The following is a 14,547-nucleotide window of genomic DNA, read 5'->3' as shown; positions in this document are numbered from 1 at the left end:
ATCTTTTGCTGCCCCACTGAAGTGAATGGGTCCGCATCTACCTACCTTTGCGATCACAAATACAGTCTTGCGAATGGGGCCTAAGAACAAAGGTATGTGTCTGATACCTGGGGCCAGAAATTATACTATTAATCACTCTACATAATCGTGTGTAAAATAATGCTTTAAAAGTAACAAAGAATGTATCATGCCTTTCCTTCTGCTGACTAGATCTGTAGTAAACAATAACCACTCCTGAGGTCCTGAAGAGAGAGCGGCACACTGGGCATGCGTAGGAGCAGTGGGACTGTTTCTTCTTGTCGCGCCAGTTCCCAGCCGGAGCACTTTGGGAGACGCACCCTGCCTGCAGCCGGGCACAATATGGCGGAGTACTTTCAGTTAGTGCGGAGGGCGCTGCAGCAGGTCCGTGGCCAGGGCGGACTCATCGGCTCTTTCTGGCAATTGCTCAGGTCAGACTTGCGGGTAGGCGCAGGTGCGGGCCCGTTAGGCTCCGGGGCGGCAGGCCGTCACCTTGGCTGTCACCTTGTAGTGCTGACCTCTGCCTGTCTGTGCGCCCCGAGGACAGCAGTGCTCCGGTCAGGGGGGCTACACTGCTCCTCTGTCCGGGCCCCCGTATTACAGCATAGGTAAACATACTCCATGTAGCATGTGTCTCCCCTAGTTTCCATTACTGCTTCCCTTACAGTCTATAGGACTGCCAGAGGCAGGTGAGTGCTGTACTTGGCTATGTCCACACTTGACCGCCACTCCATTCAAAAGATGGCGACAGACCCCTGTTTTCATGATCACTGGGGGTCCCACTAGACGACTGCCCACCAATCAGTTGTGTATCTGCAATCTGGATCGGTAATGTGTCAATCCTTATTGGAAGAGAGTGACCTGCAACTGCAGGATTTTGGAGGGGGGGGGAACATAGGTCTGCAAAGGAAATGTAAGGACAAAATTTTAGTATGACTGGGAAGGAGACCTTGTGGTAGGACTATGGGTCAGTAAAAAAATGACTGAGACATGCATTACTTTGGTCCATGATGTGGACCAAACATGTCCATTGAAGTCTACGGGTCCGTGAAAATCACACACAAGACACGGATGGCATCTGCGTTGCCTCTGTTTTTCACGGAAAACAGATAGGAAATGCTCTTGAAATGAATTTTCAGCTAAGCAACGTCCATAGATTATGGATGACGCACCGAGGGTAAAAACGGATACAGAGACCATCCACGGATCCGTCACGGACATCTTCACCGATTAAGGCTACTTTCACACTAGTGTTTGGGGCTCCGCTTGTGAGTTCCGTTTGAAGGCTCTCACAAGCGGCCCCGAACGGATCCGTCCAGCCCTAATGCATTCTGAGCGGATCCGCATCCACTCAGAATGCATCAGTCTGGCAGCGTCTGTCCTCCACTTGCAGCGTTCGGGTGTCCGCCTGGCTGTGCGGAGGCAAACGGATCTGTCCAGACTTACAATGTAAGTCAATGGGGACTGATCCGTTTGAAGTTGACACAATATGGCTCAATCTTCAAACGCATCCGTCCCCCATTGACTTTCAATGTAAGTCAAAACGGATCCGTTTGCATTATTATTTTTTGGTGTTCATGGTAATGCAAACGGATCTGTTCTGAACGGATACAAGCGTTTGCATTATAGGTGCGGATCCGTCTGTGCAGATACCAGACGGATCCGCACCTAAACGCAGGTGTGAAAGTAGCCTAAATAAGGACACTTTTTTCACGTATGTTATACGGACACAGAAATGTGAACGTGGCCTCACTTGATGGCGAACAAGCGCCATACGTGTACAGGTCTTGTTGCTGCGCTTTAATGCAGAGCATTAAAGCTCCTGCCATCCAGCAGGAGGACGGCAGGTTCCCAGTTGTCAGTGACTGCTGTGGACTCCGAAGAGAAGACAGAAGCGGTTTATTACAGCAGCCTTCTCTTCTGCTCAGTGATCCCCACAAGAGGCTGTTTTCTCCTGTAACTGGGACTCTTTTGGATGCCCAAGTTACAGTGGAAATGACAAAACAAATGTTAGTGTCCCTTGGAGGTCTCAGGGGACATATTATGTGCCACAAATAAATTTAAGAAAATAAGTATAAAATATATAATAAAAACGTCCCCACCAACCGAAACCTGAATCCATTATCGCCCCATTTATGTAAAACTACGCATATTATATATCAAATTGACCATCTGAAAATAGGGACCAAATTTTTATAATTTATTTTGGGATCAGATGCATATTTAAAGGATAACTGTCATATATAATTTTTATTTTTTTGCTAAAGTATAGGGCAAGTGATAAGTAACAATTTTGCAATAGACTTTATTTAGCCAAAACGTTTATTTTTGGTTGAAAACTACGGCTGAAATGGCTCTTAGCAGCACTCCTCAAAAGAGCGTTGCTAAGGGCCATCCGTCTGCGATTAGAAAAGACGGACTGTGCAGCCAGACGGGTGGACAATGGAAGAAAAGGGCCCCATAGAAATGAATGGGACAGCATCTAATCCGCCAAAAAAACGGATCTGCATTTTTGCGGACAGCATGCGGATGTCTGAATGAGCCCTAATTGCCATCTTTTTTGTAGAGGTGGCACATTGCAACTACAACTGCTTGACCCATTGAAGTGAACGTATTGTAATTGCACTGCACCGCCACTACAAAGGAAACGATGTGCAGGTAATTATGAAGAGGAAGTGTGCTTGCACAAGGGCAGCTACTACTTCAAACGGCTGATCGGCAGCGGGTGCCGGAAGTCGGACACCTGGAGGTTTTATATTTATGACCAATCCTAACCTATCTTCATGTTTTGCGTAATCTAACAGAGTCCTTTTACAGGAATCAATGTTTCAGGCAATTATCAGGAACAAAGCAAACACTCCAGATAATTGCCTGGTCTTTAGTGGAGATGATGGCTCTATTTACATGAAGCAATCACCTCCGCTGTATGCGGCTGTTTTTTTTTTTTTTGTGGCCATAAGTTTTGTTTTTTACACCAGTGTTCTGACGCTCCATATTAGCCTTTATTACGTTTTTTTTTTGGGTGATAGTGGGGGGGGGGGGGGGAATGCAGTATCTTCATTTACACCAGTGTTCTGACACAAATAAATCCAGAAGTCTACAGTCGTGGCCAAAGGTTTTGAGAATTACATTAATTTCGGAAATTGGAAAAGTTGCAGCTTAAGTTTTTATAATAGCAATTTGCATATACTCCTGAATGTTATGAAGAGTGATCAGATGAATTGCATAGTCCTTCTTTGCCATGAAAATTTACTTAATCCCCAAAAAACCTTTCCACTGCATTTCATTGCTGTCATTAAAGGACCTGCTGAGATCATTTCAGTAATCGTCTTGTTAACTCAGGTGAGAATGTTGACGATGCACAAGGCTGGAGATCATTATGTCAGGCTGATTGGGTTAAAAAGGCAGACTTGACCTGTTAAAAGGAGGGTGATGCTTGAAATCATTGTTCTTTCAATGTTAACCATGGTGACCTGCAAAGAAACGCGTGCAGCCATCATTGCGTTGCATAAAAATGGCTTCACAGGCAAGGATATTGTGGCTACTAAGATTGCACCTCAATCAACAATTTATAGGATCATCAAGAACGTCAAGGAAAGAGGTTCAAGTCTTGTTAAGAAGGCTTCAGGGCATCCAAGAAAGTCCAGCAAGCTCCAGGATCGTCTCCTAAAGAGGCTTCGGCTGTGGGATTGGAGTGCCACCAGTGCAGAGCTTGCTCAGGAATGGCAGCAGGCAGGTGTGAGCGCATCTGCACGCACAGTGAGGCGAAGACTTTTGGAAGATGGCCTGGTGTCAAGAAGGGCAGCAAAGAAGCCACTTCTCTCCAAAAAAACCCATCAGGGACAGATTGATCTTCTGCAGAAAATATGGTGAATGGACTGCTGAGGACTGGGGCAAAGTCATATTCTCCGATGAAGCCTCTTTCTGATTGTTTGGGGCATCAGGAAAAAGGCTTGTCCGGAGAAGAAAAGGTGAGCGCTACCATCAGTCCTGTGTCATGCCAACAGTAAAGCATCCTGAGACCATTCATGTGTGGGGTTGCTTCTCATCCAAGGGAGTGGGCTCACTCACAATTTTGCCCCAAAACACAGCCATGAATAAAGAATGGTACCAAAACACCCTCCAACAGCAACTTCTTCCAACAATCCATCAACAGTTTGGTGAAGAACAATGCATTTTCCAGCACGATGGAGCACCGTGCCATAAGGCAAAAGTGATAACTAAGTGGCTCGGGGACCAAAATGTTGACATTTTGGGTCCATGGCCTGGAAACTCCCCAGATCTTAATCCCATTAAGAACTTGTGGTCAATCCTCAAGAGGCGGGTGGACAAACAAAAACCCACTAATTCTGACAAACTCCAAGAAGTGATTATGAAAGAATGGGTTGCTATCAGTCAGGAATTGGCCCAGAAGTTGATTGAGAGCATGCCCAGTCGAATTGCAGAGGTCCTGAAAAAGAAGGGCCAACACTGCAAATACTGACTCTTTGCATAAATGTCATGTAATTGTCGATAAAAGCCTTTGAAACGTATGAAGTGCGTGTAATTATATTTCACTACATCACAGAAACAACTGAGACAAAGATCTAAAAGCAGTTTAGCAGCAAACTTTGTGAAAACTAATATTTGTGTCATTCTCAAAACTTTTGGCCACGACTGTATGGTAGCTCTGAGGCACGGATTACCGTTAGATTTGCCTAATATATGACTAGGCGTACGCAGAAAGCACTAGACTTGTTTGTGGTCATTTGTTTTTACTGGTATACCTTGCATACCGAAGAAAGTCTTATGCATAGAAATACACAAGACTTTTTTTAGAGAGTAAAATTGCCCATACAGGTGTAATTGTGACCTGTGCCTAGGGTAAAAAAAAAGAGAAGAAAAATGTTCCTCAGGTCTTCACTGTCCAAGCTTAAAACCAGCCCTATAAATGTGATGGCTGTTTTTGCCAACACCATGGAGGAGAGTGGGTAATGAGATCTGAAAGTGGAGGTTTCAAATCCCCCCCCATCTCCATACCATTACTAATTTCTCCTCAATCTGATGTGGGGTGCACACCCCTATATCCATGAAATATTGACACTAATGGCGGCTTTAACAAAACAGTCTCTCATGTGGGGAGCCCGTCAGGTTAGCTCTAATTTACTAAGAGGTCATAATCTCTTATTTAGGTCACATTCTTTTCAGTAAAGCCTGTATTACACAGGCCAATTAAGCAAATGATCTTTGGGAGGGAAGCGTTCCATCCCAGCAATTGTCTGCTAGCTAGCGGAGGAGACCACTGCTATTACATGCAGACATCCACTCCACAGTACGGGGAGGAGCGATCACTATGTCATCGCTGGTCCCCATGCTGTATATTGATTTGTAATTAGCACGATCTGCCGCAGGCCGACCCTTTCTGACCCATTCATACAGTCATCTGAATGAGCCCTTAAGATAAGAACTGAGCTATAGTGAGTGTTTAATCTTCGTCAGGAGCCTTGAGGGTGAAACGCGTGTCGAGGCATCTGTGTGTGGGGCAGCATGCCGGGCTATAAGTGAACCATGTCACAGGGTATGTTTGATTAAGATATTTATGTTTTATTTTGAGGCGTATTATATGTGCACTCTGGTTTATTGAATGCATTTGCAGTGTTGCTGTGCGGATTATATATTTGGAATACTAGTGCAGTTCGTGTGATTACTTCTCTTATATCATTTTTGGTTATTTTGATTTGTCCAACAACACTGCCAATGCAATATCTTGACATACCTGTGTGTCTATGGTGCTATGTTCCTATCTAATAACTGAACATATTGATGTTCTTTTGTGAATTCTTGGCGATTTTGTATCTCACTATCTTGGTAGTGATATGCTTAGTAGCGGCATTTATTTCCATCTTATATCTTGAAGGCACGGATCACTATACTTAGGATAATACCCTTTTCAATGTTCTATGGCTCATCTTCCATCTTGCCTTTTTTCTTTTGAACAATTATTTATATATTTTTTATTTTATTCAATGAAGTATTACATATTTTTGGTATATTTGGAGTCCCATAGTTTTTTTGGTATGAGCAGAAATCTTCCTCAGAGAAAATCCAGATCCCTCTATTAGAGGATCTCAGCTCTGTATAGATAAAGGGGCTCCATATTTTTTCATAAAGACCTATTTACAAAATTACTTTTAGCTCAAAATTAGTACAATGCAATAAAAAAAATACACTTAAAGGTGTACATAGCCTTTAATGCATGTATAGTCGTGGCACCGTTGTCCCCAGCTCAGTGACCTGTATATGAATCCTCACCCAGATTCCCCTTCTGTGCACCCACAAACTGGCCCTGGAATATACAAAGAGGACTTCAACTTGAGTCCAGGTCATTATGTGTGCTCGCTCAGCAGTCCTCTCCTGTATTCCAGGGCCAGTTTGTGGGCGCACAGAGAGTAAAAGGGGATGAGCATAACTATGCAAATCACTGATCTGGTGTCAGGATCAGTACTATGCGTGTATTAACCCGTTAGTGACCACCCATACTTTCTTTTTTTTTTTTTTTTTTAAACAGCGGCCCAGTCTAAGCGCTGCGCGGGTGCCCCGGAGATCGGGAACCTGGCTCTCACATGAGTCACACTCCTGCTCTAACTGCTCCTTTTAATCTGTAATTTCTTTTTCTCTTGTAGGACCACTGACCTGAAAACTGGTACACTTGTTGGAATTGACAAGTATGGCAACAAATACTTTGAAGACAAGCGTTACTTCTTTGGTAAGATTGGTCTTTAGGTTTTGCCTGATAAGTCAATTATTGTCACACTTGTGGTATGGTGCATGTGGTATTTTACATCTAGTTCACACTGCTCAGTATTTTGGGGGCATTCCAGTTGTAAGTAGCAGCGCACTGGATGTTTTATTGCCTCTGGAAATATGATATTGTCCATCCGTAGGCTCTTTCTTTTTTTTTGCAGGGCGTCACCGGTGGGTAGACTATACAGTAGAGATGAATGGGAAGTATACCTACTGGAATCTGGATGGAAGTATGGTACCTCCTGAATGGTGAGTACAATTTCTTTTAATTTCTAATGCTAACAAGCTGTCTATGTACAGTGCTGCCCATAATTATTTATACCCCTGGCAAATTTAGACTTAGTTACTTTTATTCAACCAGCAAGTTTGCTCAAATGTAAATAAAAGCTGAGAAATGTTTTTTTTTTTTTTTTTTTTTCCACAATAATGCCTCTTGTACATCCTCTTATTATCTTTTGGGAGACAACTATGTCTCCCAAAAGATACCCGGCCTCAATGACGGGGCATGGTGATCCCTGTCAGTTAACCCCTCAGGTGACGCAGTTTGGCGAATCGCTGTGCCCTGTCATTGAGGCCGGGTATCTGGTATGACCGGCACCCGCAGCCTACATTTGTATTTAAGGGTTAATCATATGCATTGGTGGCGCAGTGGCCTCCCCCCTCAGTATTGATCATGTTAATTATGTTCATTGGTGGCAGCGGTAGCTTCACAGTCCCTCCCCTCTCTTTTCATTCGTGGCAAGCTGCAGCTGCATCATAGTGGGGAGGTGAACTGCCTCCTTCTGCACTGTGCCGGGTCAGGAGAACATGGTGCGCGCCAAGGGTGGCGTGTGCCATGTTCTCTAACTGATACAGGGCTGCTCAGTAGCACAGCCTAATATCGGAAAATAGTAAATCCCGGTGTCTTATCGATGCAGGTACAAAAGTATCAATTGGGTTTCAAAAGTTCGATACCTGGTGCATCCTACATCCTATTCGACCCTCAAAGTACCATAATATATAGGGCTACATAAATATCACACCTGTAAACTCCCACCAACAAAGCCCACCTGTAGACATGATCAGGGGGGGAAAAGAAACCAGTAGTGGTCGCTACTTGTTTCTTTTCCCCCGATAATGTCTACAAGTGGACTTTGTTGGTGGAAGGTCTGGGTGTGATATTTATGTAGCCCTATATATTATGGTACTTTGAGGGTCGAATAGGAGGTCCCTCTCACCTTCTCATATGTATGCATGTTTATTTCTGGGCTACCTAATAGGAGTGATTATTGATATACTTTCTCCTCTTTTCCTCTGATATGTTTGATCTTTTTCGGGTGCATCGAAATCAGTGGTCAGTGATTTGGTACAGCAATCGTGGTTATTGTTACCATTTCTAAAGTGTTTTTAATCATGTCGTTTTGAGCATGGTGTCTTTGTGTCTCCCTGTGGAGCATCAATATATATTGCCTGCATAAGCCTTTAGTAAGATCACATGGAGCGAAGATAGAGCTTCTGTGGCTAGTAAGTCGCTAGAAAGGGAAAAAAAAATAAATAAATAAAAAAAAAATATATATATATATATATATAGCGCTCATGCCACACTCTCCCTCACCAATCCTACTGAAGTCCATTACCTAGGCTTGGCTCAACATGCGGGGAATGCCAGGAGATGCCTTCTCAACAAGTCACTGGCTGAGGCGGCCTCTGTATGCAATAACGCAGTCTGCCGTGTTGCTTCATACAGTAAAAAGAAAAAACCTGGCATATACCACCAAACAGAAGCCCGGTATTTTTCCCTTCATCAGTAGAATGTGACCCAATGGGTCAGTTTAATGTAAATGCACAGTGTGAAAAGACTTTTATACTTCATTATAAAACTTGATCATTAGTCGCAACTTTAATTGAATTTGCTAATGAGGCGTAACTGTTATCATTGGCATTTAGTGTGACATTGTTCTTTTTCCCCCCCTTGGAATATGTCGAGGAGATGTTCTTGCTCGGCCAATTGTGTTTTCTCACAGTGTTATGCCCTTTTCAGAACAATAGCAAGTCACTGAGCACTTCTGGTGGCTGTTCCGCACAGGAACCATATGGCAAGATTCTAGCCAACAATAATCTAAAAATTGTTTGCCATTTCCTACGGATCGTTCCCCAGTACATCACTGGTATGCCAAATCACAGAACAAAAAAATAAATAAAAATGTTTTCTAGGAGTCATTTTTTTTTCAACCTTCACAACTCTTTTCTTGTCAATGGGGATATGAATTGAAGAACATAAAGCTTACTTGTCACTTGAGAAGTATCCACTTCATGGACAAAGCTGCACCCACTAGTATAGTGATATAAGTGCATTATATTCATGTCCTGTTGGTTCCAGGGACCTCAACTTCACACTAGACCTGCTCAGAGCAGAGATATGGCTGCATATGTGGGGTAACTCAGCATGAACCCTATGGCAGGTACTGAATCACATGCTTCATTGATCTGTATCTCCCATAGAGCTTACCCAGTAACTCACAACATTTGTAATAGACACTGGTAGATTCCTTCTCTATGCATGTCTATGAGATGCTTATTGTGCATCTTGTAGGCTTGCATCAAGAGACTGACTGACTTCCAGACCACACTGGACATGCTGTGTGATTTGGTATATGCAGTCATGAGAGCCATCGGTAAGAAAATTACCCACCAATCTGTTATATGTGGAAAGATCTCCATTTGGACCAGGTTCTCAGTCCTAGGGATCAGATTTATGGTATCTCAAAATGATATATGATTAATAGTATTTGTGAGTTTTCACCGTAACACTTAGGGGAGGCATGTATCAAGTTTGTCTGCTGGTTTTCTGTTGCGCCAGAGTTGCAGTTTTTGGCACAAGTGCTGTTGTGTGCCAAAATTTACAATTGTTTGCCGTTTTACACCACCTTCTCCATTTTAAAATGGGCCGTTTTAAAACTATTGTGATTAGTTTCGAGCATAGTTATTGTTGCACTTTTTAAACACATTTGCAAAAAACGTTGAAAAATCGCTCCAGTGAGGGATTAGAAAAGCCGAGTAGTATTCCTAGAAAAAGTGTAAGGGTTACAGATCCACTATATTGAACGAACACTGATAAATATGGCACACCATTTGCCGACCCAAAGTCAAAGCAATTCTAACTTCAAAAAGTCCTATCGTGATACTTTCCCCTTATATGGTTTTCACTCGGGATTATTTATTTTTAAATCTTTATTAGAATATCAGGTTTATGATGAACAACGGTGTAAAAACTGCTTTTGCGGGGGTTGTTACTGAGCCCCGAGGGCAAGGGGGCCCAATGCAGATCATCTTGGTGAAAAAGCACTCTTGTGACTCGTGATCTGGACCCTCCTCGGTGTGGCTATGTAAGTTCTGTGCCGTATGCAGTGCCAGGATGCTATGTGCGCTGAGAGGCACCTTGTGTGCACGGACACATAGAGGAGCAGGGGAGGGTCCAGGTCTGGGCCATGTGATGTAAGTGCTGCACACCTCCCCCCCCCCTTCCCCGAGCTTGGTCACTTCCCTGTAGACAAGAGTAGCCAGAATTAAGGAGAGGTAAAGAAGTGCCTTGAGTTTTTTTTATATTTTTTTATATCTGAGCTGCTTTTCATGGGGAATAAGATTGGGTGGTTTCATTTTAATGTGACATGGGGCCCACTTATGTGTTACTTGGGGCCCAGCATGCTCTAGATCAGGCATCCTCAAACTGCGGCCCTCCATCTGTTGCAAAACTACAACTCCCAGCATGCCCGAACAGCCTACAGGTATTGGCCTACAGCAGGGCATTGTGGGAGTTGTAGTTTTACAACAGCTGGAGGGCCGCAGTTTGAGGATGCCTGCTCTAGATGCTCCGATGATGAGACAATTGGTTAAATATTTTTATATTTTAATATTATATCTTGTATATACCAGTAACGTTTTGCTTACGGATGTCCACCCAAGATGGCTGTTGTTCAGATTACTGGCTTGGAAGGGACTGCATTTGAATGGAACAATATGCATAGTTCTGCCACGCTCTGATTATTTTTGTGACCGTTTAGTGCTTGCAAATCCCAACATAATCCTGTTGGTGTCCTCATAGTCCTCTGAATGGCTACTATACTTCTATGACTTTACACTATTGGTTCATTTCTGCAGCTTTTTTTTTTTTTTTTTTTTTTTTTTTTTTTTAATCTCAATGACCTGTAACCCTTTTAAGAAATGTAAGTTATTTGTATGTTTCCTGGTGACATTGATCAGTTGTTTTTTGTTTTGTTTTTTGTCTTGGGCTTGTTGATTAGAATTTCTAGTTTCTAGCCACTAAATCATAAAATACGATGAAGCTAAAGTCTCCAGTAAAGCCACAGCTGTTCCTGCTCCACAGTCATCGCTGCCCTTGTTCAGGTGGCTGCAGCAATGGAATGCTGTATACCTCACGTGTCCTCTGCAGCCAGTTACTGGCTTCAGTAGTCTTGTGCTGTATTGCGCTGCAGTGGTTATGTTAGATATATGGGCACGGCACTACTGCAGTCATCTAAACAAACGCCAGCGAAGAGGACCAAATCTCTGCCCTGGAAATAGTGAGGGGCTAACTGGTGAGTATAGCTTGATGTTTTATCATTGAGCTGGCTTTTAAATATCTCAAACAGTTCCTTTAAAACGCAGTATACATTTACTTTGAACTATACTGATAGAAGTAGTGCTGTGTCTTTTGCACTGACTATCTCCACTCTAGGGATACAAATTATTTGGCATAAACTGAGTGTGCCTCATCAAAAGATAAAATATAACTTTTGTTTAGGTAAATTTTAAAATTAATTGGGTAAGGTAATAACTAAAAATGCAAAATGGGGTTGCATAGCCAGGTCTCCTCCTTTTGCTTCAGACGGGGGTCAATATAACTGGCGGCTTTCATGATTTATCCCAGCCTATAGCTGCTTTCCCTATCAGTCCCTAGTCTCAGGTTAGGGAAACCTAGCATGGCTTATGTCAGAGCACTCGCCCTGAAAAGAGCGACCCCCAGCCTCAGGATACCTCGGGCCTGGTCTAAATCACAATCCTCACTTTCTCTTTGCTAAAGTATTTCTTGCTGGATTGCTTCTGCTAGATTGTTTCTACGCGTTTCGCTTATCATATAGGACTCCTCAGGAAGTGATGTGTCTAGTCTCGGCATAAGAATAAGGCAGTGGCAACTGTAGCTAAATATTCTTCCTTTTTAAGGCATAAGACCTCTCCCTCCTATGTATGTCATCATGACTGGGCGGGCAGGGGCGGATCCAGGATTACCGTCTTCATTGTGATCTCGCTCCCTGCTCCTGCCTCTAGGTGGATGTGACGCACAGGGGGGTAGGCCTGTTGTCACGGAGACCTTCCGACGTGTCCCCGGCTGTCGGATTCGCCTCTGATCTGATCATCAGGACGATTCAATGTCATGGGCAGTGAAGGACTACTTACTATTATCAGTTCCTGCGCAGCATCGCTTACATTGAATTTATTCCAGATATCAATGTGATCTATCTTAGACATTCTGGCAGCCAGCCTGGCCGCCTCCTCATTCATATTTTTGGGACATTGATGATACTCTAGCAAAATTTTAGATCTGTATTTACATATTTATGATCCCATATGTGGTTAACCTACACATGTGGGAGGATGTATAGGACATTATGGGCGCACAGGACTCGCACATTCCTGGGTGGATACGTCAGTATTTATGAATAAAAGCTGTTATATATCATTGGTATAGCTATCATTAATACGGCTGTGATGTCCTGGGATTCGCTGCGCATGACATTGAATCGCTCTGATGATCAGATGTGAATCTGACAGCGGGAGCGCCGGCCGGGAACGCGTTGTAAGATCCCCATGACAACAGGCCCGCCCCCCTGTGCGTCACGTCCGCCTAGAGGCAGGAGCAGGGAGCGAGATGACAATGAAGACTGTAATCCCGGATCCGCCCCTGCCCGCCCGGTCATGTTGACGTACATAGGAAGGGGAGGTCTTATGCCTTTAAAAGGAAGGTAATTTAGCTACTATGTTGCCACTGCCTTAGGCCTCTTTCACTTGGCGTGTGCGGCCCGTTGCTGTATTGCGGGCCGCAATACACGAACACCGTCCGTGGGGCAGCCGCAGCGGATTGCGGACCCATTCCTTGAATGGGTTCGCGATCCGGCCGTTCCGGAAAAAGATAGAACATGTCCTATCTTTTTGTGGAACGGAAGTACTGGACGAAATCCCACGGAAGCACTCCGTAGTGCTTCCGTAGGGTTCTGTTCCGTGGTTCCGTTCCGCACCATTCCGGATTTGCGGACCCATTCAAATGAATGGGTCCGCATCCGTGATGCGAAATGCCCACGGAACGGCACCTGAGTATTGCGGATCTGCACATGCGGTCCCCAATACGGCAACGGGCCGCACACGCCAGTGTGAAAGAGGCCTTGTTCTAATGCTGAGACTAGACACATCACTTCCTGAGGAGTCCTATATGATGGGCGAAACGCGTAGAAGCAATCTAGCAGAAGAATCCCAGCAAGAAATACTTTAGCAAAGAGAAAGTGAGGATTGTGATTTAGACCAGGCCCGAGGTATCCTGGGGGGGGGGGGGGGTCGCTCTTTTCAGGGCGAGTGCTCCGACATAAGCCATGCTAGGTTTCCCTAACCTGAGACTAGGGACTGATAGGGAAAGCAGCTATAGGCTGGGATAAATCATGAAAGCCGCCAGTTATATTGACCCCCGCCTGAAGCAAAAGGAGGAGACATGGCTATGCAACCCCATTTAGTATTTTTAGTTATTACCTTACCCAATTAATTTTCAAATTGACCTAAATAAAAGTTATATTTTATCTTTTGATAAGGCACACTCAGTTTATGCTAAATAGTACATTTATATTGCTATCGAGACTCCTCAGCTAATGCCAGTGTAATTTGTTTGCAGTCAATAAAGATTTTTATTTTTTATTTTATTTTTAATGATCCATAACACTAGTCCCAGTTGGCTCCAATATATAATTGTCCGTCCCTTGAATTTGAATAGTTCTCTCCCATCATATTTCTAAATAATGGGTTAATTCCCCTAAGGAGGAATGTTCACACATGGCAATGCATTACAGTACCGTCCAAGTAGATGTTATTTTTCAAAATCCACAGAGAAAGTTGACCTGAAGTGCAGATTTTATATCCATGCTTTGTATTTGGCAGTGGATTCACTGTGGATTTGGCAGGTAATCGCTGAAGAATCTGCCCCATGTGGCCATGCCTTCTAAAAGCAATGTGTCCTCACAAAATCACGTATTTTTTCAAGTAACTTTGTCTTGTGATCTCATTCTAGGCATCGCTGGCTGCATTGCATGGCAGAGGAACCCCCATCTTCTCATCCTCCTACTACTCATAAATTTGTATGGGAGAATCACAAAATGAATATGAGTGCCACTCCCGAACAGTATGTTCCCTATCCAACTACTCGCAAGAAGATCGAGGAATGGGTTCCTCCTGCGCCATCTAAGAATTAACTGCACGTTATAGAGATATACAGTATTTAATAAAAAATTATCAGTACTTTCAAGATTGAAGTTAATTCTTTTCAGTTATGAAATAATTTATATTATTTGTGACAGAACAGCCTGTTTTATGTGTGGACAGTCCGACATAAGGTGTGGACAGATGTAAGTTATTCATGCATACAACTATATAAAGGTAATGGGAATAGGGGTTATCTTTTACATTCTCTTTTGTCAAGTTAACCTGAACAGAGAGCTCGCTTAGAGGGAA

The 14,547-nt window shown here is 43.5% G+C and overlaps 1 protein-coding gene across 1 annotated transcript; it reads left to right on the top strand.

Moving 5' to 3' along the window:
* Positions 1–291: 291 nt before the first annotated feature.
* Positions 292–14,341, top strand: NDUFA12 (NADH:ubiquinone oxidoreductase subunit A12). Its single transcript, XM_044280519.1, has 4 exons — positions 292–449; positions 6,681–6,763; positions 6,963–7,050; positions 14,108–14,341. The coding sequence occupies exons 1-4, from the start codon at positions 361–363 to the stop codon at positions 14,286–14,288; spliced, it is 441 nt and encodes a 146-aa protein (XP_044136454.1). The 5' UTR covers positions 292–360; the 3' UTR covers positions 14,289–14,341.
* Positions 14,342–14,547: the final 206 nt, after the last annotated feature.

Source organism: Bufo gargarizans, chromosome 2 (genome assembly GCF_014858855.1).
Source record: "Bufo gargarizans isolate SCDJY-AF-19 chromosome 2, ASM1485885v1, whole genome shotgun sequence".
NCBI classification, from domain to species: Eukaryota; Metazoa; Chordata; class Amphibia; order Anura; family Bufonidae; genus Bufo; species Bufo gargarizans.
The sequence above is the reverse complement of the archived record's forward strand: the minus strand, read 5'-3'. Positions and strand labels throughout refer to the sequence as shown.

Coding starts and splice junctions, on each gene's coding strand:
- NDUFA12 (XM_044280519.1), top strand. CDS start 361: ATGGCGGAGTACTTTCAGTTAGTGCGGAGGGCGCTGCAGCAGGTCCGT. Junction 450..6,680: donor TCTTTCTGGCAATTGCTCAG/GTCAGACTTGCG, acceptor TTTCTCTTGTAG/GACCACTGACCTGAAAACTG. Junction 6,764..6,962: donor AGACAAGCGTTACTTCTTTG/GTAAGATTGGTC, acceptor TTTTTTTTGCAG/GGCGTCACCGGTGGGTAGAC.